The 24,854-nt window shown below is 34.5% G+C and overlaps 1 protein-coding gene across 1 annotated transcript; it reads right to left on the bottom strand.

Moving 5' to 3' along the window:
* LOC109805880 (xanthine dehydrogenase 1) lies at positions 1-23,845 on the bottom strand. The gene is made up of 14 exons (XM_020368148.3): positions 23,626-23,845; positions 21,270-21,369; positions 21,050-21,158; positions 19,411-20,904; positions 18,480-18,722; positions 17,372-17,686; positions 16,285-16,524; positions 8,810-9,094; positions 8,471-8,692; positions 7,311-7,472; positions 6,477-6,611; positions 1,306-1,542; positions 548-721; positions 1-410 (listed from the first exon to the last, which is right to left on the bottom strand). The coding sequence occupies exons 1-14, from the start codon at positions 23,753-23,755 to the stop codon at positions 168-170; spliced, it is 4,089 nt and encodes a 1,362-aa protein (XP_020223737.2). The 5' UTR covers positions 23,756-23,845; the 3' UTR covers positions 1-167.
* Positions 23,846-24,854: the final 1,009 nt, after the last annotated feature.

Below are 24,854 nucleotides of genomic sequence, written 5' to 3'. Positions count from 1 at the left end.
AGATAGACCCAGTAAGTTGCCATTGCATTTTATTGTGAATTGCTACATCATATATTCGTATCGGGTGAGAGTAACCCATTATCTATGTTTTTGGACATCCGATACATTCAGTGTGAGCATTCACGTATTATTATGATAAGAAAATTAACAAGTGAACAAGCAGAGTATCAAACGCTTAATTTGGGATGGAAATCTGAGTTAACAAGCGATGATGATAATTCATCTAAACAAGCCATCCGAATTCTCTCAGGAGTTGCTGGAGTGTCGAGAGGAAACCAGTCATTACACCCCATTTCAGCTCTTGCAGCTATGATGGCATCCTTGATTGCAAATAACACAGCTGATGCTAGGAAAAATGGAGGCTCACCAACAGCTTTAGATGAATGGATGGCCTTAACATTTGGATGACCCTACCAATTAGAGCATACAACAATGAACAGGGAAGTCAACATGTTGATATATCTTCAATTTTGTGAATTAATAACTCATCAATATTTTAATCTTATAATGACCATCTAATATAATAGTTCAGGGTTCAGGAACATACCTTCAGGAGTGAGACATTGAGTTTGAGGGGAACATCATTTATAGAAGGAATTTTATAAGCTCCTGGTCCACAAGTGTAAAGGCACCCAGGCGAGATCCATTTATGTCCTCCATCTCCCCATTTAAGTTCTTCTAAAGCTACCCAACCCAAACCTTGCATAAAAGCTCCCTCAATCTGTGAGAATAAATAGCAAGAACAAAATATGAAATTATCATGAAAATTACGGCAAACCTGGTTTTCAAGACCATGGAGGTAAAAATAGGAAGTTGTAAAGGAATTTTACAGTGTTTAATATTATACACACGTCACACACAGAGAATACAACTTTCATCATTTCCCCAAAAAGGTCTCAATCCTGAACCAAACATCCTGCAATAAAGACTCCGAAAAACAGGCTTTGAAAAATTTCACTATTCTCACAAAGTGAAACCATTTCATATTGATATAAGCTTTTTTATCACAATGAGACAATATTTTGTAATATCTCTGATCACTCAAAGAGTCAACACAAGCATTTTGATTAAGAAAATACTTACAAACATTCAAATTATTCATGAAAGCCAAATTTCATTCACCATCATAAAATATAAGGAAGCTGACTTAAGTTATTTTCTATGAAATTTTCTGATCTCCGTTTAAAGGAAATGCTGTCCTGTCGTGTTCCTTCTACATCCTTAATAAACTTCCTTTGTCTAGTTATCTGTTCTGAAATTAATAATAAAAGAAAACAATAAATAATTATAGAAAGGAAAAAGTACCTGTCCAACATCTATCGCTGGATTCAGAGAATAACCTAGATCCAAAACTATGTTTGCCACTCTAGTATGAAAATCTCCGGTCAGTGTGTCAATTTCAACCTCAGCAAACGCGGCCCCATAAGTGAAATACCTAAACAGTTTTCCTTTACCCGTAGTCCAATCAAAGCCAATATCAGGTGTAATATAAAATCCATGGGCCGAAAGGTCTATTCGCTCTTCATAGCATGCACCAACTAGCTGAAAAGAATAAAAGCATAACAAAAACATGTTCAATAGTTTTCAACCATACCACGAGGCACCTTTTAAAAGCAGTGACAATCATAAGATACTAGTAAGTACAAGACTTGTTGACATAGTCTTCAAACTAATGCAATCACTTATATTTGTATTCATCTTGAAACCCAAGATATTTATTTGAAAATATGTAAGATTAATAAAAAAAATTTCAGTTATTTCCTCTCACACCTTCCAACTCCTCCGCATTTATATAAAATTTAAATTGTTGAGATGCCTTGAATTTATATTTTGTCCGTTACTATTTCTATCTTTATTTGGATTGTAATGAGACTGTTATATTTTATCCTTGTTATAAGGCTAAAAGGCATCTGTATCATAATCTCTATTCATTCAGAAATAAGAAACTCTTGAACTGCTTGTGGACGTAGGTCACACTGACTGAACCACATAATTTGTGTGTCGTCTTATTTCTCTTGATTTCTTTCTTTTACATATTGTCGTAACAATTGGTATCAGAGATCTAGGTTACGCTAGGGCCTGATCTGAAGAAACGCAATGTCTTCGTATAAATTCGATATTGATAAATTCAATGGATCGAATGATTTCACTTTGTGGAAATTGAAGATGAAAGCGGTTCTTGTGCATCAGGGTTGTGCTGCAGCACTAGAGGGTGCGGATAAATTACCCACGACTATGACTGATGATGTAAAGAAAGCGATGTTGGAAAAGGCGCACAGTTTGATTCTCTTGAGTTTGACTGATGAGGTTTTGCGAGAGGTAGGTGAAGAGACAACGGCTGCAGGGACGTGGAAGATGTTGGAAGATAAATTCCAGAAGAAATCCCTAACCAATTGGTTGTATCAGAAGCAACGTCTCTGTACCTTGCAGATGTCTGAGAATATGTCTGTGAGAGATCATCTTGATAATTTTAACTGAATTATCTTGGACCTACAGAGTATTGGAGTTAAAGTTGATGATGAGGATCTACCTATTATTTTGTTATGCTCTCTGCCAAAATCATATGAGAATTTTATTGATACTATGTTGTATGGCAGGGATAGTATTACTCTCAATAATGTGAAAGACAACTTACAATCTAAAGAATTGAAGAGAAGAGTAGTCTCTAGTTCTAATGTGGATGATGTAGGTCTGACAGTTAGTAGAGACAGAAACATGGAGAGAGGAAATAGTAGCAAGGGTCATACACGCAGTAAATCACTTTCAAAGTCAAAGAAAGTGAGATGTTACAAATACAAAGAGGTGGGGCACATAAGGAAGAATTGTCCACAACTGAAGAAAGATAGAAATAGTAACGCTAGTGCAGCTGTTGTTCGTTCTAGTGCAACTGTCTCTGGTGAGAGTTCAGATAAAGGAGATGGCAGAGATGTTTTGACTGTTAGTACTACTGGTTTTGCTGATAGGGTCATGGATACCGGAGCTTATTATCGCATGACTTTTAACAGGAAACTGTTCAATTCATTTAAAGAATGGAATGGTAGTGTAAAGTTAGGTGATGGTGAAGAGCTTGGAGTAAAAGGTAGTGGCGCTATACAGATCAAAATGTATGATGGCATGGTCAGAACGTTTGATGCTTGGTATGTTCCTGGCTTACGGAAAAACCTGATTTCTATTGGTACCTTAGATAAACAAGGGTACAGTTTTTTAGGAAATGATGGACATATTACAGTTTCTAAAGGTGCTCTGATTGTTATGAAAGGAAAGTTACAACATGGAATTTATGTTATGCTTGGCAATTCCTTTCAGGGAACGGTGTCTATATCTCATTCCTTAGAGCAACATGTTGATAATACAAAATTATGGCATTGTAGGTTGAGACATATGAGTGAGCGTGGACTTGCAGTGTTGAGTAAACAAGGACTGTTGGGTGGAGCAGTGACAGGAAAATTGGAGTTCTGTGAATCTTGTGTTATGGGTAAACAACGCAGGCTAAAATTCAGTCACGGTAAGCACACTTCAACCGAAATATTGCAATATGTTCATTCTGATTTATGGGGTCCTTCCCCAGTTCAGTCCCATGGAAGGAGCAGGTATTTTGTGACGTTTATTGATGACTACTCTAGAAAGGTTTGGGTATATTTTTTGAAATCCAAGGATGAAGTGTTTGGGCATTTTAAGGAGTGGAAGACTATGGTTGAGAAACGAACCGGGAAATTAGTCAAGACTCTAAGAACAGATAATGGACTGGAGTTCTGCAATGCATTATTTGATGATTACTGTAAAGAAGCAGGTATAGTTAGGCACCTCACAGTGAGACATACACCACAACAGAATGGCGTTGCTGAACGAATGAATCAAACACTACTTCAGCGTACTCGGTGCATTGCTGATCTCTCAAAAGAATTCTAGGTTGAAGCAGTTAATACTACTGCCTATTTGGTGAACAAGTCTCCATCTACTACAATTGACTTAAAGACTCCTCAGGAGGTATGGTCTGGTAAACCTTTTGATTATTCTGGCTTAGGTATATTTGGTTGTCCTGCTTATACTCATGTTAATGATGGTAAATTAGAGCCTAGGGCAATGAAATGTTTATTTCTTGGGTATCCTACGGGTGTCAAAGGATATAGATTATGGTGCACTGAAAATAACAGAACAAAAAAATTTGTTATTAGCAGAGATGTTACTTTTAATGAGTCTGTTATGTTTGGCCAGAAAGAGGAGGTTGAAAATCTTGTAGGAAATAAAAGTACAAATAAGGGAGTTCATCAGAAGGTGGAGCTTGAGGTTGAAGATTCAAATAAAGAAAATTTGAATCCTGTGGAACAATCCAGTAATGTTCAAGAAGAGCCTCAAAGCATAGCAACAAGAAGAACAAGGAGGGAAATCAGAAAACCTACGAGGTATGCAGATATTACTAATGTTGTTGATACTAACTCTGTTGCATATGCCTTGGTAGTTGGTGAAAATCTTGATTCTGATGAGCCTAAATCCTATAAGGAGGCAATTCAAAGTAAAGAAGCATCGAAATGACTAATTGCCATGGATGAAGAGATGCAATCACTTAAGAAAAATCAAACCTGGGAGTTAGTACCATTACCTAGAGGTGTGAAGCTAGTGGGATGCAAATGGGTGTTAAAAAGGAAAGAAGGGATTCCTGTAGTTGAACCATCCAGGTTCAAGACAAGACTTGTGGCAAAAGGTTTTTCACAGAAAGAGGGAATTGACTACCATGAAGTGTTCTCGCCTGTGGCAAAACATAAGACTATTCAATTCTGTTGGCTATGATGAGTGCTTTGGATATGGAGTTAGAGCAGCTTGACGTGAAAACTGCATTCTTGCATGGAAATTTAGAAGAGTAGATTTACATGTCCCAGCTAGATGGATTCCTTGAGGCCGAAAAAGAGAACCATGTGTGTTTGCTGAAAAAATCCATGTATGGTTTAAAACAGGGCCCGAGGCAGTGGTACAAGAGGTTTGATGCTTTTATGATTTCCTATAATTTTGTTCGAAATGAGTTTGATAACTTTGTTTATAGTAAGAAGCTATCAGATGGTTCCTATATATATTTGTTGTTGTATGTGGATGACATGCTAATTGCAGCTAAGAGCAAGACTGATATTGATACTCTTAAAGCTATGTTGAGCAGTGAGTTTGAGATGAAGGATTTGGGTGCGGTCAAGAAAATTTTAGGAATGGAGATTTGGAGAGATAGGAATGCAGGTCTACTTTATGTATCTCAGAAGAAATACATTGAAAAGTTGTTGCAGTCTTTTCAAATGGAGAATTCTAAGCCTGTACTCCTTTGGCAACACATTTTAAACTTGATGATAGCACTCTTCCCAGTAGTGATGAAGAAAAAGAGTATATGAATACGGTTTCTTATTCTAGTGCTGTTGGGAGCTTAATGTATGTCATGGTTTGTACAAGACCAGATTTGGCTCATGTTGTGAGTGTGGTTAGTAGATTTATGAGTAATCTTGGAAAGGCTCACTGGGAGGTTGTGAAGTGGATTATGTGATATTTGAAAGGTACTAGTAATATCTGCTTAGTTTATGGTTCTAATGATATTGGGTGTGGTCTTATTGGCTATGACTATGGTGGAGATCTCGTGAGGAGAAGATCTTTGACATGTTATATCTTCACTCTTTATGGTTGTGCTGTAAGTTGGAAAGCAACACTTCAACCTACTGTTGCTTTGTCTACCACTGAAGTGGAATACATGTCCTTGACAGAAGGGGTTAAAGAAGGTATATGGTTGCAAGATCTTATTGATAGTTTGGGTTTGAATGTGCAGAGACGTATACTTTATTATGATAGTCAAAGTGCTTTGTGTTTGACAAAAAATCCAATCTATCATGAAAGATCAAAGCATATTGATGTCAGATTGAATTTCATATGAGATGTAATTAAAGACAAATTGTTCTCCATAGAGAAGATAGCTACTGTAGACAATCCAGCAGATATGTTGACTAAACCTTTGTCTTTTAAAAAGTTTAAGCATAGCTTGGACTTGGTGAATGTTCACATCGCTTGAGACCCTTTGGGGAGAATAGGCAGGAGAGTTGTTCTTGGTTAGTGGTTATGGGTGACTTGGGAAAATTCAAGTCAAGGTGGAGAATTGTTGAGATGTCTTGAATTTATATTTTGTCCGTTACTATTTCTATCTTTACTTGGGTTGTAATGAGGCTGTTATATTTTATCCTTGTTATAAGGTTAAAAGACATCTATATCATAATCTCTATTCATTCAGAAATAAGAAACTCTTGAACTGCCTGTGGACGTAAGTCACACTGACTGAACCACGTAATTTGTGTGTCATCTTCTTTCTTTTGATTTCTTTCTTTTACATATTGTCATAACATAAATAAATACAACTTCCATGAAATACAATTAATAAATTTGCTTATAAAGTCATTTATTCGGGGTAGATCACTTCGTAGACTAAGAAGCAAATTCTGAAAATACAAGAGTACCTCAGCAAATGAGGTGAAGTCACGCTGTGAAGCAATAGGTTTCATGCGTGCCATTATTTGCTCACATGCATCTAAAACCGCTGCTCCATACAAATCAGAACTGGCAGAAGCTGCTGTTGGAGAAGCATTAGGAACCTAATTTTGCAGCAAGCATGAGTACATCACAGAAATTTAGCATCAGAAACAATAGCCCCCGATTCAAAAAAGGGTAAAAGGGGGAAATTAGAAAAGGAAAATCCAATTGAACCAGAATACAAAAGGATATTAATACTATATTCAAAATACTTATAAACAACAAGGTTCCAAACACCCGGTCTCTTTCTTATGATAGCTCGCGAGCTTTTGTTGTTCTCCAAAATTACTTTGGAGAGTTGACGAAGCCCACCATTACCATATATATGTTGACAAAACTTCCATACAGTTATTTAAGTATAATTGGTGTTGTTCTCTGATCATAATTAAAGTTATCTGAATAACATGTGTAAAGGTATATTAATTAAATCCATATTAAATGTAAGTGCATACTATCAAAGTAATAAAATTCCAATTTTGATATAAAAAAAAATAGTATTAACTGCACTTAAGGAACTATACATAATCATTTTGCAAACCCATGCAGCTTTCTAAAACTACCAACTAAAGATTGAAGTTCTAAACCTTGAATTGACTTTGCTGATTTTGTTTTGGATTAAACCCATTAAAAACTAAAAAAAAGTTGTAAGGGAAGGAGAAAAAGAAAGTAACAAATTACTTATTTACCTGGTATGATCTAGTAGACACTAATTTTCATGAAAAATAAAATAAAATAAACCCATAAAATGAGTGACTTAGTACCTTGTCAGTACTAGTATCTGATATAAACACGGAACTAAGAGGGATATTGAAAGCCGAAGCAGCTATTTGGGCAACTTTGGTATGCAAACCTTGCCCCATTTCTACACCCCCATGGGTAACTAAAACAGTTCCGTCCGTATACACTTGAACCAGAGCACCTGCCTACAGTTATTAAGAAAAGATGAAAGTACAACATTATCACTATCTAATAACAAAATCATTTCACAAATAACAAAATAGGAATATTAGGAAAAATAAAATTTTAAACAAAAGTACCGCAAAAATATAAAACATGATTGCTAAGCAACTAATGTAGTTCTCATTGAATTAAGTTGTCCAACGACTAGTAATCCCAAAGTTCAAATCCTATGATGCTAGTCCTTACCCAAATTTCGTAATATATACTTAATCTAATATATATATATATATAGCCCTTACCCTTAACATGCTGTATTCAGCTATAATATGTTATGCTTTCAAATTTGAAGTGGTTTATGACCATACTAGATACAAATCCCGTGTGCATGGGAAAGAAAAAAGATACAAAAAAAAATAATATTATGAAGCAAAAGAATACAAGAGGCGGGAAATTCAAACAGCAGAATAAGCCATGTAAACCCTGCATGGATAGATTTATTGCATATAGAGATAACCCAAATTTTCTCGTCCCCACTTCAACTTTCCCTTTTCTTGATAGTAATTCTGTTAAGAAATTTCTCTTATCTTCTTTCTCCAAATTAAGAGAGGTCTAAGAAAGAATACTAGTTCTTAAAACAATCATATACTTGAATCCCACACTAATTGATAACTTTAACCTATTTAAAAGGTTCTATACATTGGCTAGAGCTCAAGAGTGCATCAATTGTTTTTAGTGAAACAATCGTTATGTGAAATCTTGATCACTCATAGTAGGCAATGAAACACAGAAAAAATTTAAATAGAAAAATAAAAACCAAAAGAAACCAAATGAGGAGACATCTATGTTAGAAATAACTGGACCTATCCCTATCAACACCTACCCAGTCTTATACCAGAAACTTTGTTACCACAAAAACATAAAACAAACATGACAAGCTTCCTTAATTCCTTAAAGTTCAGATGAAATCACTTTCTTTTTCCATTTCTTAAATTAAAATAGCATGATAGTACTTAGATTTTACCTGGTTGACATGTTTTAATGTAAAGGATATACCAAACTTAGTAGGAACCATAGCAATGCCACGCTTCCTCCAGCGGTTATGACCATTGAATTGGTCAACTTCTTCACGTGCCTCCGCAAAGTCACAGGATAACTTAAGTTCATTCCACAGTGGGGCTAGTGTGCTGTTCTGAACTTTCTGGCCATAATGCAGAACGGATCCCTCTCCTTGAAAATTAATTTCCTAGAAAGAATCTTGGATTAGGAAGATTGACTAGAATGTCCAACATCAAGTAGGATGACAGTAAAATTTTATACGTGCAATTCAGAGAAGAAAAAAACAACCAAAATTGTAACTTACCCTTATCATTTCTGGATTCATTTTGAGTTCCACAGCAATCCTTTGAATCCAGTTTTCAGTAATGAGCATGCCTTGAGGAGTACCAAATCCACGGAAAGCAGTGTGGCTAGGGAAATTAGTGAAGCAAACTCTCCCCATTACCCTCATATTTGGTATTTCATACACATTGTCTGAATGAAAGATAGCACGTTCAAGGACGGCAAGCGACAGATCCAGTGAGTTTCCACCATTGTTATAAATTTCAAGATCCAGTGCAAGCACCTTTCCTTCATTTGTAAATCCAACCTGAATCAAATGATATCTCACACTAATTACTCAACCACGTGAAAAAGTGATGAAAACAATGTTGTTACTTATTGAATTATGGTCAATGGCTTGCTACTATTCATTCACTTGGCAACAAATATATAATTGTTTTTTATTACAATATTCCCGTAACAGATAAAGCAACAGACTATGCAACTGAAGAGATAAACTTTTGTTTATGTTGATTGATGACTATTGGAAATTAAAAAAAAAAATTTTAATTATATGTTATGCTATTTTTTAGGAAAATAAAAGTCATGTTGACTAGTAGGATTTATTTGCTATTTTCTAGGCACTAAGAGCACTAGTTTGTTAGTGGTTATAGTGGCCTACATTTACGTACATTTCCGTTCACTTATGTGCTTTATAAAAGCAATTGCACTCTTCAATAAAATACATGCAGTTTCATATTCCTCTGTTCCACACTCAATTTTCTCCGTTCCACTCTCTCAACCTTTCCTTCAATAAAATAACCAACAAATTGGTATCTAGAGCTACATCTTACGGGACCTGAAATGGATGCCGAAACAAGTTTTTCTCAAGTTGCTCCTCCTATCTTTGATGGAGATAACTATGACCTCTGGGCCATAAAAATGCAGAACTTCCTAGAGGCTTTGGATCTTTGGGAAGCAGTGGAGGAGGATTACGAAATTGCTCCGCTGCCCGACAACCCCACTATAACCCAGATGAAAACCCACAAGGAAAAAAAAACCAGGAAAGCAAAGGCAAAGGCATGTTTATTTTCTGGTGTTTCAAAAATAATTTTCACCAGGATCATGTCTCACAACACAGCAAAAGCAATTTGGGATTACATGAAGGAAGAATATGCAGGAGATGAGAGGATTAGAAGCATGCAAGTATTGAATTTAATGAGAGAATTTGAGCTGCAGCGAATGAAAGAATCAGACACCATAAAAGAGTACTCAAATACGTTGCTTGGCATTGCCAACAAAGTACGATTGCTGGGCACAGCTTTTTCTGATTCAAGAATTGTTGAAAAAATTCTTGTATCAGTACCAGAGAGATATGAAGCTTCTATAGCTACCTTGGAGAACACAAAGGATCTATCTAAGATCACTTTGGCAGAGGTGATGCATGCCTTACAGGCCCAAGAGCAAAGAAGACTTATGAGGCAAGAAGGATCTGTGGAGGGTGCTTTTCAAGTCAAATCCAGAGCAATGGCAACAAACAGAAGAAGAAGCAGAACAATGATACCAGACCTGGAAGATTAAACAAGATCAACAACACGAGTAGTAATACTCAGGTTTTTCCACCTTGTCCTCATTGTAAGAAAACCAATCATCCACAAAAAAGGTGTTGGTGGAGACCAGATGTAAAGTGTCATAAGTGTGGGCAGCTGGGACACATGGAAAAGATTTGCAAATCTCATCAACAACAAGGAGAAGTTAAGGTTGCTGAGGATCAATCACAAGAGGAACAATTGTTTGCTGTTACATGCTTTGCTGCCAATAGCTCCACCGAAAGTTGGCTCATAGACAGTGGTTGCACAAATCATATGAGTTATGATCGAGAGCTCTTTAAAGAACTTGACAAAACTGCACTTTCTAAAGTCAGAGTGGGTAATGGAGCATATATTGCAGTAAAAGGCAAAGGAACAGTGGCAATTGAAGGTCAAACAGGTTTGAAACTAATTTCAGATGTCTTATATGTTCCAGAAATTAACCAAAACCTGTTGAGTGTTCCTCAATTGCTTGAAAAAGGTTATAAGGTGTTGTTTGAAGATAAAAACTGCATAATCAAAGATTCAGCAGGCAAGGAAGTATTTAAAGTCAGAATGAAAGGAAAAAGCTTTGCTTTGGACTTCATGAGTGAAGAACATGCTGCAGTGCACAAAGAGGTCAGCAATACAATACTTTGGCATAAAAGATTGGGCCATTTTCACCACAGTGCTCTAATATTCATGAAGAAGAATAACATGGTCAGAGGCTTATCTGATATTGAAGAAGAATCTCCTACATGCATTGCCTGTCAGTATGGAAAGCAAACAAGACTCCCATTTCCACAAAACAAGACTTGGAGGGCTATACAAAATCTACAATTGATACATACAGATGTTGGAGGTCCTATGAGCACACCATCATTGAATGGCAGTAGGTATTATATTATTTTCATTGATGACATGACAAGAATGTGTTGGATATATTTTATGAAGTTTAAATATGAAGTTGCTGACATTTTTTGGAAGTTTAAAACTTTGGTGGAAAATCAAAGCAAGTGCAAAATGCAGATGATCAGATCCGACAATGGAACTGAATATACTTCCAAAAAATTTAACAAGTTTTGTGAAGATACAGGTGTAGAACACCAGCTTACAGCCCCTTATTCACCTCAGCAAAATGGCACCGCAGAAAGGAAAAATCGGACTATTATGGAGATGGCTAGGTGCTTACTTCATGACAAAGATTTGCCTAAAAAATTCTGGGCAGAGGCTGTAAATACTGCAGTGTTTTTACTCAATAGACTGCCAACAAAAGCTTTACAACAGAAAACACCTTTTGAAGCATGGTACGGTTACAAACCTGAGCTCTTTAATTTAAAGATATTTGGTTGCTTGTGTTTCTCTTATATTCCTCATATTAAGAGAGACAAATTGGACAAGAAAGCAGAACCTGGAATTTTTGTAGGCTATAGCTTGATTTCAAAGGCCTACAGGATCTATCTTCCACACAAAAACAAAGTCATTGTTAGCAGGGATGTGAAATTCTTGGAGTTTGACTGTTGGAGCTGGAAAGACAACAAATTCCTTGAACAAATTGATTGTTTGGACTGGAAAGGCAACAATGAGCTTGGATTGCAGGAGGAGAATGAAGATGTGGATGATGAACCTGTCAGAGGAACAAGATTGCTTTCTGACATCTATCAAAGGTGTAATGTTGCTGTCATGGAACCTGGTGGATATGAAGAGGCTGCAACTGACAAAAAGTGGATAAATGCTATGGAAGAGGAGCTCAAAATGATTGAAAAAAATCAGACATGGCAGTTGGTGGATAGACCTAGTCATAAGAAGGCCATTGGAGTAAAGTGGGTTTATAGAACCAAGTTCAATCCTGATGGTTCTGTGAACAAGTACAAGGCAAGACTTGTTGTCAAGGGATATGCTCAGATGTTTGGGGTGGATTTCTCTGAAACATTTGCCCCAGTTGCCAGGCTAGACACAATAAGGTTGCTGCTAGCACTAGCTGCACAAAAGGGCTGGCTTATACATCAATTGGATGTAAAATCAGCATTTTTGAATGGATATTTGGAGGAAGAAATTTTTGTGGAACAGCCAGAAGGTTTTGCTCTTCAAGGACAAGAAGACAAGGTTTATCTACTGAAAAAGGCATTATATGGTCTGAAACAAGCACCAAGGTCTTGGTATAGCAGAATTGATGCACATTTAATGAGCTTAGGCTTTGTGAAAAGTCTGAGTGAGTACACCTTATATATTAAAAAGGTGAATGAAGATATACTTATGATATCTCTGTATGTTGATGACTTATTTGTTACAGGAAATTGTAAGGAGATGATTGACAAGTTTAAAGAAGAAATGGAAAATGTCTTCGAAATGACAGACCTTGGAAAGATGACATTTTTTCTTGGTATGCAAGTGCAACAAAAGAAAAATGAAATATTTGTGTGCCAAGAAAAGTATGCAAAGGAAGTGCTTATGAAGTTCAACATGGGAGAGTGTAAGTCAGCTGCAACTCCAATGAACCAAAAAGAAAAGTTCTGCAGAGAAGATGGTGCTGAAAAGGTTGATGAAAAGCTGTTTAGATCCTTAATTGGATGCTTAATGTATTTAACTGCCACCAGACCAGATATCATGCATTCAGTGAGTTTGTTATCAAGGTACATGCATTGTGCTAGTGAAATTCATTTTCAAGCAGCAAAAAGAATTCTTAGATATGTTAAAGGCACAATTGATTATGGTGTATGGTTCAAGAAAGTTGAAAGCTTAAGTTTTCATGGTTATTCAGATAGTGATTGGGCAGGATGTGTTGATGATATGAGAAGCACTTCTGGTTATTGTTTCTCACTTGGTTCTGGAGTTTTTTCATGGTGTTCCAAAAAGCAAGAAATTATAGCCCAATCAACAGCAGAAGCAGAGTATGTTGCTGCTGCAGCTGCTGTAAATCAAACTGTCTGGATAAGGAAGATCATGGCTGATTTACACATAGAACAAGAAGACAGCACAAAGATTTTTGTGGATAATCAAGCTGCAATTTCAATTGCCAATAATCCAGTTTTTCATGGCAAAACAAAGCATTTCAAGATAAAACTTTTCTTTTTAAGAGAAGTTCAAAGAGAAGGACAAGTGAAACTAGTTTACTGCAAATCAGAAGATCAAGTGGCTGATATCCTAACCAAGGCACTTCCAAAATCTAGATTTGAGTTCTTGAGACAAAAGCTTGGAGTTTGCAGTTCCAAAGTCAAGGAGGAGTGTTGATTGATGACTATTGGAAATATTAAAAAAAAAATTAAATTATATGTTATGCTATTTTTTAGGAAAATAAAAGTCATGTTGACTAGTAGGATTTATTTGCTATTTTCTAGGCACTAAGAGCACTAGTTTGTTAGTGGTTATAGTGGCCTACATTTACGTACATTTCCGTTCACTTATGTGCTTTATAAAAGCAATTGCACTCTTCAATAAAATACATGCAGTTTCATATTCCTCTGTTCCACACTCAATTTTCTCCGTTCCACTCTCTCAACCTTTCCTTCAATAAAATAACCAACAGTTTATCCTAATAAAGCTAATCTGTTTACAACCAATTTATCTACAAGTCAGGGGCTATAACTAACTTATCTTTATTATTACTCAACTAAACAACTCTCAAGAACAACAGAATGTAGGAAATCAGGGGTTAGCAATTATGAAGCCCAGATACTTCTAGATATGTATTCAAAGTGTCAAACTTTTTTTTATTTATTTTTTAACCTTTTTATCCTGGATACTTCTGTATACATATCTAAAAAGTATCCAAAAAGCTTGTCTTAAATTTTTTGTACAATCATGTTTTTTATCATACTGTGAAAGGAATTGGAGTATATATTCCTTTATTCATTCTTTCAGGAAAAACAAAATGGACCCAAAAAGGTAAAAGATTTGGTTAATGTGCATTTTGACCTTCAACTTTTGTCTATAAAAGATGAAGAGTATAAAAAAGGAGAGACTAGGTTGTGGGACATTGGTAAAGATATGCATTATCCACTTGATGATATTCTTAAAATGATAGAGTTGTCTCTTGATGAACCAAATTTTGAAACTGTTTTTTTCTAGGGAGAGAATGTTAATATATATTTAATGTAATTTATTACCTGTTTTAATAGGATTATAGCTGTATTATTTTATACGGGGGCATATATCATAACTGTTAGGAAATCTCCTATAATCTCTCCCTTTCTTGTATAACTCTTGTAATCTCTCACCTTCTTGTAAAAACATATATTTTGCTGTCTATTTAAGAAACAGAGGCTGCAGAAGGCGAATGAATTATTCAAAATAAAAGTTTTGTCATACTGTAAAATATTTTCTAGTCTCTTAGATATTTTGACAGAGAAGAGAGTGATACAATTAGCATTAGAGAGTAATTTAGTAAAAAATTACTAAAAAAAAGAGAGTAATTTAATAATGATGCTTTTGAGTCATAGACTATCGTATAGAATCAATGTTAGTTTTAAATTCTACCAAAGATGCTTTTATTAATATAGTTAATTTGATATGGGCAAAAATTGTATTTTTTGTGGTTATGATCACAAATATCTTTTTTATAAATTGTAATCATCATAGTTATGAATTAATGAGAAAGAATTAATGTCATTCTTTACCAATATTCTACAATTAGAAAAAAAGTTTCTATAAAATTTTATTAACATATCCAAAACGTATCATATCCTAAATTTTTAAAAAAAGTTGTCGTATTGTAAATTTTTAAGAAAGTTGTCTTATTCTCATATTCATGTTGTATCATATCATGTCATAACAAACATTTGGGCATCATAGCAAAGCAAGGTTAATTATCTCTCCTTGGTAAGATTTTTTTTCTCTCCAGCATTTAGTTCATTATCATGATCATTCAAGTTATTGATACATGCTTAACACATCTGAGAGGTAAGCGCTACTGACTCACTATTTATTTATTTATTTATTTACATTGCAGGACTATAGCCATAGTAATAAGTCAAAACATGTAAATTTAAACTTACAGTCACGGAGAGTGGCTTTGGAATCAAAGCATTTCTACTGAAGTCGGAGTAAGACTTCGTATATGTAATGCACATTCCAAAAGACACATGTTATCCCTCTTCAAGAGGTGACAATTGATGAATCCATCATACCAGGAGCTGTACATTTTAGGTGTCTTCAATATATCAATTAGCTTATAAAGTGATGGGGATATTGATGATGAAGTTACACATAGGATTTAAGCAAGGTGGGACTGGAGTCGGAGAAATACTCACTACAAGACTAGTGGTGCTCTGTGGCAGTGACTGTTAAGGAGTGAAGTACCAATAAGGGCAAAACTTAAGTGTGGCAGAGATAAGAATGCCAAGATAGATAAGTGGACAATAAAAATAAGATCAAATCATGTGTATGATAGAAATTTGGAGCAACACTAAGAAAATTATAGAAACTCTCTTAGGGCAGTTTAGTCATGTGATAAGAAGACCAATAAAGGATAAACTGAAAATGGAGGTCAAATGGATGATAATCCATTTAGAAAGGGAAAATCTAGACCTAAAAAACTGTAGGAGAAACCATTAAAAAAACATATTGGTTTAAATGGAATTCAGAAATTCTGGGTTTTGACAGGGATCAATGGTATTGAGTGATTTATGTAGCTGACCTCCAGCCCGGAGAATAAAGCTTGGGGGTTTTGTCGTTGTTGTAAGGAAGCAAAACAAGGGCCAAATGAACATGAAAACAAGGAGAGAACGTAGGGTGTTAGACATTCTTATGTGCTGGCAGATCAAACATCACTCAGAAACATCAAGAGAAGGTATTCTCAAACTCATCGTGACACAAACAGAGTGCATAAGTATCACCTGTTTATATTTTTTAATAATACAAATTTCACAGGATTTATTTTACAATAAAACATTGACGTATAAACTATAAAGAAAAACACCAGTTAAATGCATGTAAATAACTGTAGCCATACCTTGTACTTCCCTAGAAAACTATGGCGTTGCCCAGTTATCCTCATGTCTACATCGCGGTCCAGTGTGATTTTCACTGGTCGATTTAACAGATAGGATGGAACTGAAGCTGCAGCAGCAATAAAGGCTGATCTTGTCTCCTTCCCCCCAAATCCACCACCAATTCGCTTTGTTTTACAAACTACCTTTGACATGGGAAGGCCAAGAACATGAGAAATATATTTCTGGTGCTTCTGAGGGCCCTGCAATAACACAATGTTATTTTTACAACGCAGTTATTTCCTTCGAGCCATAAGTTACAGCCAATACAAACCAGCACCACTCAACACTAACGCACAAACATGCATAACATCCTTCCATAGGTCTAGGCGTACCTAACACAAAAGACTGAGAAAATGACAATGAAGAAAACAACACCAGAAGCTCCCTCAATAATCTTGCAATAGAAGAACAGTAGAGTAAATGTTACCACCCTGTCAATATGGAAGGAAATGAACCATCTGAGCATATTGATAATCCTCTTTATCAAGTTGTCTATCCTTCTCAGTGCCAATAATACCATCATAAAATAAAGTTTTCCAGATGTCCATATGCGTAGCAGTAGCAGCTCTTAAGATGGTCCTTTTTGCTTGAAAATTCCATTTTTTCTGATCGAAGAGCTTTAGATAAAAAATGCTGACGTAAAAAAATCCATTTTATTGAATTATTCAACTCACTTCTCAGTATAATTCACTCTATCTATCCCATTTTGAGTTGTACTTGTTCAGCATACAGAACGACATGCCATAGTTAAGAAAGACTAATTTTAATTTTCCCAAAGACCAAGTTTCCAAAATGGAATTAGTTGTATTCTGAATGCCCTTCTTTTCACTATTTCACCAATGTTTGACTCTGCTATCGTCATTATATACATCTGCTGTTCTCAATACTTAATATATGAATACTTTGTGATTCAGTTATACATGGCTGAATCTTTCCATAAAGCAATAGATATGATAAAAACAAGTTAAAAATTTCGGATAACTTGAGCTTCCAAAAAATACATATATTATAAAATTTAGGCATCCACTACAAAATTGTATAACTTACTTGAGTAGATGATATCATATGAACTTCGTTTCCACCATCCACTGTCCATATCAAACTGCTTTGTGGCTCCAGATAAAAGTGTTCCTGACCTCCCATCTGAACTTCCCCTTCAATTATTTGGTCGCACTGACCTGATTGAAAACAGTGATTAACATCACCTTTACTCAAACACTTCTCTGTGTTGGGATGAAACCTTCCAGCATTGATGGCATCCTGTATTGAAAGGATGGCTGGGAGCTCTTCATACTCAACATTAACTTTTCTTGCTGCAATCTTTGCATTTTCATGAGTATCGGCCACAACTATTCCTATAACCTGAAAACACATATATATCCCATTGACTACAAAATAATTACTATTATTGAAACTAACTTATAATTTTATATTTTTTGACTTAGTTTACTTAGATCCATTGACATATATTCTAGTAATCTTTTAAAATAAACGATGAGGCTTATGCGTTAAGAATGGTCAGGATAGCTCAGCTGGTAGAGCAGAGGACTGAAAATCCTTGAATCACTGATTGAAATCTGGCTCCTGGCACAAGATTCATTTGTATGAGTATATATTCCCCATGCTCATTTAAAGTAATATGGGGAATAGATACTCATTTGTATCTATTCCATGAGAATTCATCACAATTGCTTGTAAAAGTCATCCTTCAACTTTGAGATTTGGTCAAATGTATACAGAAAGTTCAGCAAAAAAAAAAAATAATGTATACAGAAGGAGAAAGACAATCATTAGTAGGACTAGAAGGCTGAGTGAGCATTCTGGTGTAATTGGGAATAGGAAGCCACGGTGAATTGGGAAATTCAACATGATATTATGAAAGATCTTCAAGTACAATTCATTGTATATTTGTATGATTAAACGATAAGCCAATAATGAAGACAAATGCACAGACCTAACGCAGTTCAACATCAAGACTTCATAGATCTATAAATAATTATGAGTGGCTTGAAAAGAAGACTATGCGACGGATGTAAAGCAAAAAGAGAATAGAGTCAAGTGTGAAGATTGATTGAAGTCAGAATTCCTTTCCCTTTAAGCTTTGAAGTTATAATAAACAAATTACAAGTGAGACATTATTCTGTAAGCTAGATACCTGACCCACACAAGTCACATAATCTACGGCAAAAAGCTCTTCATCAGCAACAGCTGGTCCAATTTTATTATCACCCGGTACATCTTTGGCCAGAAATAAGCGCACAAATCCAGTTGAGGATATGGCCTCTGAATCATCAATTCTAATTATTCGGGCATGAGGTTTTGTACTCAAAACTAAGGCAGCATGCAAACTATTAGGAGGCATTGGTGTGTCATTAACATATTCTGCTTCTCCTGTAACCTGAACATAAGATATATTAACTGTGTGGCCAAGCGTTCAACTGAAAAGTAAAAGGCATAATTTGCAGAAGAGACCACATGCAGAACACAATAGAAAGATTGGGAACACCAAAGGTAACATGTGAAATATGAGAGAGAGAGAGAGAGAGAGAGAGAGAGCAGGTAACAAAGGATTCAAGCAACTCATAGATACAAGTAACATATCTAGGAAAAACTCAATAAAATGACCAGAATTTGCCAGATAAACTAAAAACAAGGATCCCATATATTTACAATTTTGAAAACATGTAGCCAACAAAAAGGAATATCATATCAAAGCTTATTGATTTTGTGTATAAGAAACTAAATCTATGTCCATCATCGAATGACCCCAGAAGGCAGCAATGCTAATAACATGCCAAGACACGGCAATGATAATGGGCAAAACTACATATAGAAAACATAGAAGTTGCATATTGCATGTGATATATCGGGACAGTGGAAACAATACAAGTTTATTCAGGGCATCCCAGGTTTAACAAATTTCGGCCACAGTTTAAATTCCACTACAACCTAGAGATAAGTAACAGGATTTAATCTTTCATAATATCACATATTTGCGGGTTAAACAGCAAGAGAAGCAGGAATAAAAATACAACATTTTATAAATAATTTAGTGAATATGATTTTGCCTAACAAGTTCAGCAAACCTGAAGTCTTGCAGATAGATGAACCTCTGGAGAACCCACAGAAGTCCCACGTTTCATGATTTCATAGTCCTGAGATCCTGTAATTTGGGGGCGGTGGTCTGAGTGCACAGCAGATAGATGGGATAATGGTATACTCTCTTTGATGCCATCCATTTGATGAGACACCCACAGAAAAAATTTAAAAAAGAAACTTAGAGTCAAAGATCTCCGGAACTCTACCATTCCGCCAGGAGCATCTTCCTTGAGTAATATATCCTTTTGTAAGACTTTCAATGCATTTTGCAACAGATCTTGGTCCCAAATCTTTCCAATGAGAAATTCCTTCGTTTTTGCTGCCGCAAGTGAATACGGAGCCACCCCACCATAAAAAATTGATGCATCAGCAACCACCCATTTTTCACTATGTTCTTGAAGATGAACACGAATACCTGCATTTACAATGGCAATATCATCATCCCTTCTATGAGACTGTTTAAACTCCTTCACAAACTCATAAGTCCTATTCCAAGGCAGGAATATTGAAAGCAAGATTTCACCACTTGCCAAATCCACTTTACGATAACCCGGAAGGAAGAAATTTTCTGCCAGGACTGTCCTGATGTTTCCTTTAGTGTCAATAATTCGAAATTTTGCTCTGGCTGCCATCCATAAAGGATTCAAGTCTGATATTGGACTGGCAGTACATATATTCCCTCCAACTGATGCAACATTTCTTATCTGTGTCCCAGCAAACCATTTCAGTTGCTCAATAAAAGCCTTACAAGACGAAGTTTCATGAACAGCGCGCTCAGTTGCCACCTTTCTGAAAAAATTCAGAAGATCAGATAATCGTACTGCAGCACCTATCTCTATGCCATCATCCTTTGCATCCAAAACATTTAGTTCTGGCACATGCATTACAGAAATTAGAACCCAATATGACATTCTCTTTAGTCTCATCTCAATTCCTACCTCACTATTACCAACTAGCAACTTTGCATCAGCATATTTGGCTTTTAAATCCAATAGATGTTGAAGTGTTAAAGGCCGATACCACATTAACCCACCAACTCCACTCAAATTTAACGAGGTCGGTTTCCTTAACAACAGTTCTGGAGGAAAAATAAGTTCCTTTTCTGTGTATTTGGTCCCATCTATTTCATTATACGAAGTAGGTTCATATCTATTATCACTGCCCACGCATTTATCATTTTCATTTACATTGTTTAAATTACATGAGCAGGGTTTTCCCGTTGATGGGCAAACAGACTTGCCTTCTTCAAGGTTCAATGAAGAAACACCAGTATATAAGTCATTGCTAGTTTTTGCAAAGACCCGGAATGCATCAAGTATTGGTCTGTAACCAGTGCACCGACATAAATTTCCTGCAAGGCATTCTTCAATTTGTTCTTCACTAGGTGGTGTTTGACTTGACCGCAATAATGCATACATGGACATGACAAAACCAGGTGTACAAAATCCACATTGTGAACCATGGGTGCGAGCCAGGGATTCCTGAAGAGTTTAAAGGGGTAAGTTCAAGTATTGAGAGGTATTACACATTTCACAATGAAAACCAAACAAGTAAAGGATACTCAAAACAGTACCATGCAACTATTACACAAGCATGATAAAAGAAGATAGTACGAGCATGTCTCACCTGGACAGGGTGTAGTCCACGCTTGCAGCTTCCCAATCCCTCCACTGTAATCAGATGCATCCCTTCTACAGAATATAGTGGTGCTAAGCAAGCATTGACAGCATAATGTCTGGAAGAATATTTTCAAAATGAAAGCGCAACTGTGATGTTAAGATAAAAGAGTGTAGTGTTTCACATGTAGGAGCATCAAATCAGCAAGGCATGAGAAAGACACACTTACGAGCATTTCATCAATTTTCTATCATAATGAGAAACCATAACTGTGCAAGCTCCACAACCACCTTCCCCACAGCCCAGTTTAGTCCCAGTCAGACCTATATCTTTTGTAACAAATAGAGTGGAAAACCATAATTAGTTTAGCTTCACCAAGGAGAAACTTTAAAAGGACAAGCAAATTTATGTTAGTTAAAAATTATTGTGAAGCGAAGTGATTTATGTCTTGATACTTTTATCCTGAAAGAAAGTTTGGTTTAAAACTTAGTGTGTATGGATTAGATTCACGGTGAGAAAAAAATCAATTAATTTCCAACGGTGAAGTTAAAGCAATTAATAGTTGTTTCTTTCTTTTCAAGGGTATCACCATATGATTTTGTGGGGTAGAACCAATTGCAATTCTCACCTATATGATCCAAACACACTATTAGAGTAAAATTGTCAACCTAACGCAGAAACTACTTTTTAATTTTTATCACCTTTAGTCAAACTGAGATTTGGAGGTAAAATTAATTTTACCTAATAATAACCGAACATATGCATCTTTACTAAATCAGTTTGACGGGAGTCTTAAGGTCTATTGGAGAAGGCTAGAAGAGTTTCTTTTATAACCTTGAACCAGCAGAAGCTCTTTATTTTTAATTCAAAAGTTTTTTTAAATTTGTATTTAAACATTCTTTCAATGTATATTTTGATTAATTTTTAATATTATCAAAATCAATTACAAAATCACGTTGAAAGGCAAAGCTTTTTTATTTTTATTCTCTTTTTCTCGCTCTCTCCATCTTATTTTTTATTCATTAATTTTCTATCAATCAAGACATTAGGAATGAAACGAAGACTTTTAATATTCCATTCCGCTATCTTATACTCATTTATTAATTAAATATATTTTTATTTACATAAAAAATATAAATAAATAAATAAAAAAAGAATTCTAAATATAGAGTAAAATTATAAAATTATATTAATTAATTTTTTTATATAAATTTAAAATAAAATAAAAATTACATAAATTATAAATTATAAGTTAAATTTTCTAAATATTTAAAACAGATAAGTACATGCACGTCTCTTTCTTGTATTTGATTTGAAAAAATGGATATTGGTTGTGATTGAGATGGGGAGGCATGCATGAAAGGGTACAGGGTGGGAGAGAACCAGAATCAGAGAGCCCCATGACGTGGCCTAATAGTATTGTTACGGTGTCAGAGGGTACACCCAATTAGATAATTAATATATTACTTTTGTTTTTAATTACAAAACTATTTCAATTAAATTATACGATCTTTAAGAAAATTTATTTATTTAATTATAAGTATTAAATTTCTATTTTTATTTTACGCGACTGCATACACAAGGCAGGATTTGAACCTCTAACCTTGCTTAAGTGTGGGTCAACCCTATTGCTGAACCACACGCTTGAGATTGCTCTCTTTTTTTATTTTTTTTTTTTGGTTCGTCCTGCAGTGACTAATCTCGCTACGTTGGAGGCACCTCAAAGGGTGGGATAGCTGAACCACACGCTTGGGGTTGCTCTCTTTTTTTATTTAATTGTTTTTATCTAATTAATTGATATTTAATAATAAGAAGAAAAAAATTGTTTTTTATTTAAAAAATTATTAATTAAATAAAAAATATTTTTAAAAGATATAATTAATGTAACTAACAATTAAAAAAATTCTTTATATATTAAAGGAATTGAGACACTTCGTATAATTATTTAAAAAGAATATAAATTTTTTTTTCATATCGAAAGAGTATAATAATGGTCCACTAAAAATAAAATTCAAAAAAGTGTTTATTAAAATATATCCCTTTTATAGATATAGATATATGGAGATAGTTTATGATTTAAAAAGTATTTTATAAAATTATAAATTACTGACTTTTAGAATAAAAATTTATTAATTATTTATTACATTCAAAAATAATTTTATTTTAAGTGACAAATTATATATAATATTTAATACAATAACTAAAATTGAATTAAATGATAATAAATGTTTCTACATATATTAAGTGATTAAAATTTTTTATGTATTTATATATTCTAATTTTAAATCACAAAAGTCAAATCAAACTAAATTAAAAAAAATAGATTTAATTTAATTCAAATTTTATATTAAATCATGGTTAATTTTTTATTTAGTTGGAGTAAGTTTTAAACAAAAATGGAAGTGAATCACACCATCAACAACCCCCATACAAGGACAACACAAGTCCCAATTTTCTTGAATTGCATGTGTTTTTTGAAGCGGTGAATGAAGAAGCGAACTCCAAATGAAGCATATGAAGAAATATAAAAAGATAAACAAAGGAAAGGGATGACAGAGAAAGTGATAGCATGCATGCAAGAGTACCTCTAAGATACTCGAGAAGAGATAAATGAGCTAATCCATCAGGCAACACTCTGCGAACTCCGTTAACATACAGTAAAGCTTCATTCGACACCTTCAGATCTTGCTCTTCCTCCTTCTTCAACGATCCCATTTCACTGCTTCCAATTTCGGAACGGAGCACCTTCTTCTTTTACACTACAATAAAGTAATAAACTCTTGCATTGCTTTTCACAGCACTTAATTGCACTTATATATTTATTTCTCATCAGAACCGAACAACGAAAAAAACGATTCAATTTTCTTGTATGGACACGTACCTAAATCTGACATGTTGAACACAATAACATTGTAACAACACATTAAAATTTTATATAAAAATAATAATATTTATTTTCAATCTCTCTCTTTCTCAAACAACGTTCGCCTTCTTTTACTGTTGGCTTGCCTCTTTCCCACTTTAACATGATCGGTCAATGTTATTAAACAGTGTAATTTTTATTGATGAGAACAGAACACTTTAACATGTACATATATATTTTTATTAATAAACTTTATTGTCTCTCAAACAACATGCACAAGTGGATATGAACAGAACCCATCAATACATGGCAGGAGGTTTCATCTACTGCCATATCTGTGAGAGCTCATGTCCAAAACTTCTCACACCATTTTTTCCTTAAACGCCTAGAACAAGAAGAACAATTACCTTAACAAACTCGATTCCTTCCCCTCATCAGTCCAATTTACCTTCAAATATTTCCTTTAAAAGTTATTTGAACAACAATTTATTTATTTTATTTTTTAATATTTGAATTAATAATATACTATAATTTTACATGTTAAAGTTATTATAACTATATATAAGATAAAATGTTGCATGAAAATTATTTATATATATATATAAACTATTACATATACGTTATTTTCTTTTTAGAGAATACGTTATTATATATTATATAATATATATGCCGTTATATTATAAATCAATATTTAATACTATCTATGTCATATTTATTATATATATTTTATATTTTGTATTATATAATATAATGTATGAGATAGAGGATGAGTGCTTATTTTGTTGCTCCCCAAATCCCAAAACAGGTTTTTTCTCGATAAAAAATACATTGGATATCAATATGATAGGAATAGGATGAAGAATCGGATAAACCTATCATATCATATATTGACACAACAAATAATTTATTATAACATATTAGGATAATTGTTATATTTTATTCTGACAGTTA

The sequence above is a fragment of the Cajanus cajan genome, chromosome 10 (assembly GCF_000230855.2).
Source record: "Cajanus cajan strain Asha chromosome 10, NIPB_CcT2T_4, whole genome shotgun sequence".
Lineage (NCBI taxonomy): Eukaryota > Viridiplantae > Streptophyta > Magnoliopsida > Fabales > Fabaceae > Cajanus > Cajanus cajan.
The sequence above is the reverse complement of the archived record's forward strand: the minus strand, read 5'-3'. Positions and strand labels throughout refer to the sequence as shown.

Coding starts and splice junctions, on each gene's coding strand:
- LOC109805880 (XM_020368148.3), bottom strand. CDS start 23,755: ATGGGATCGTTGAAGAAGGAGGAAGAGCAAGATCTGAAGGTGTCGAAT. Junction 16,525..17,371: donor ATATGATATCATCTACTCAA/GTAAGTTATACA, acceptor GTGTTATTGCAG/GGCCCTCAGAAGCACCAGAA. Junction 7,473..8,470: donor CATTAAAACATGTCAACCAG/GTAAAATCTAAG, acceptor TAATAACTGTAG/GCAGGTGCTCTGGTTCAAGT.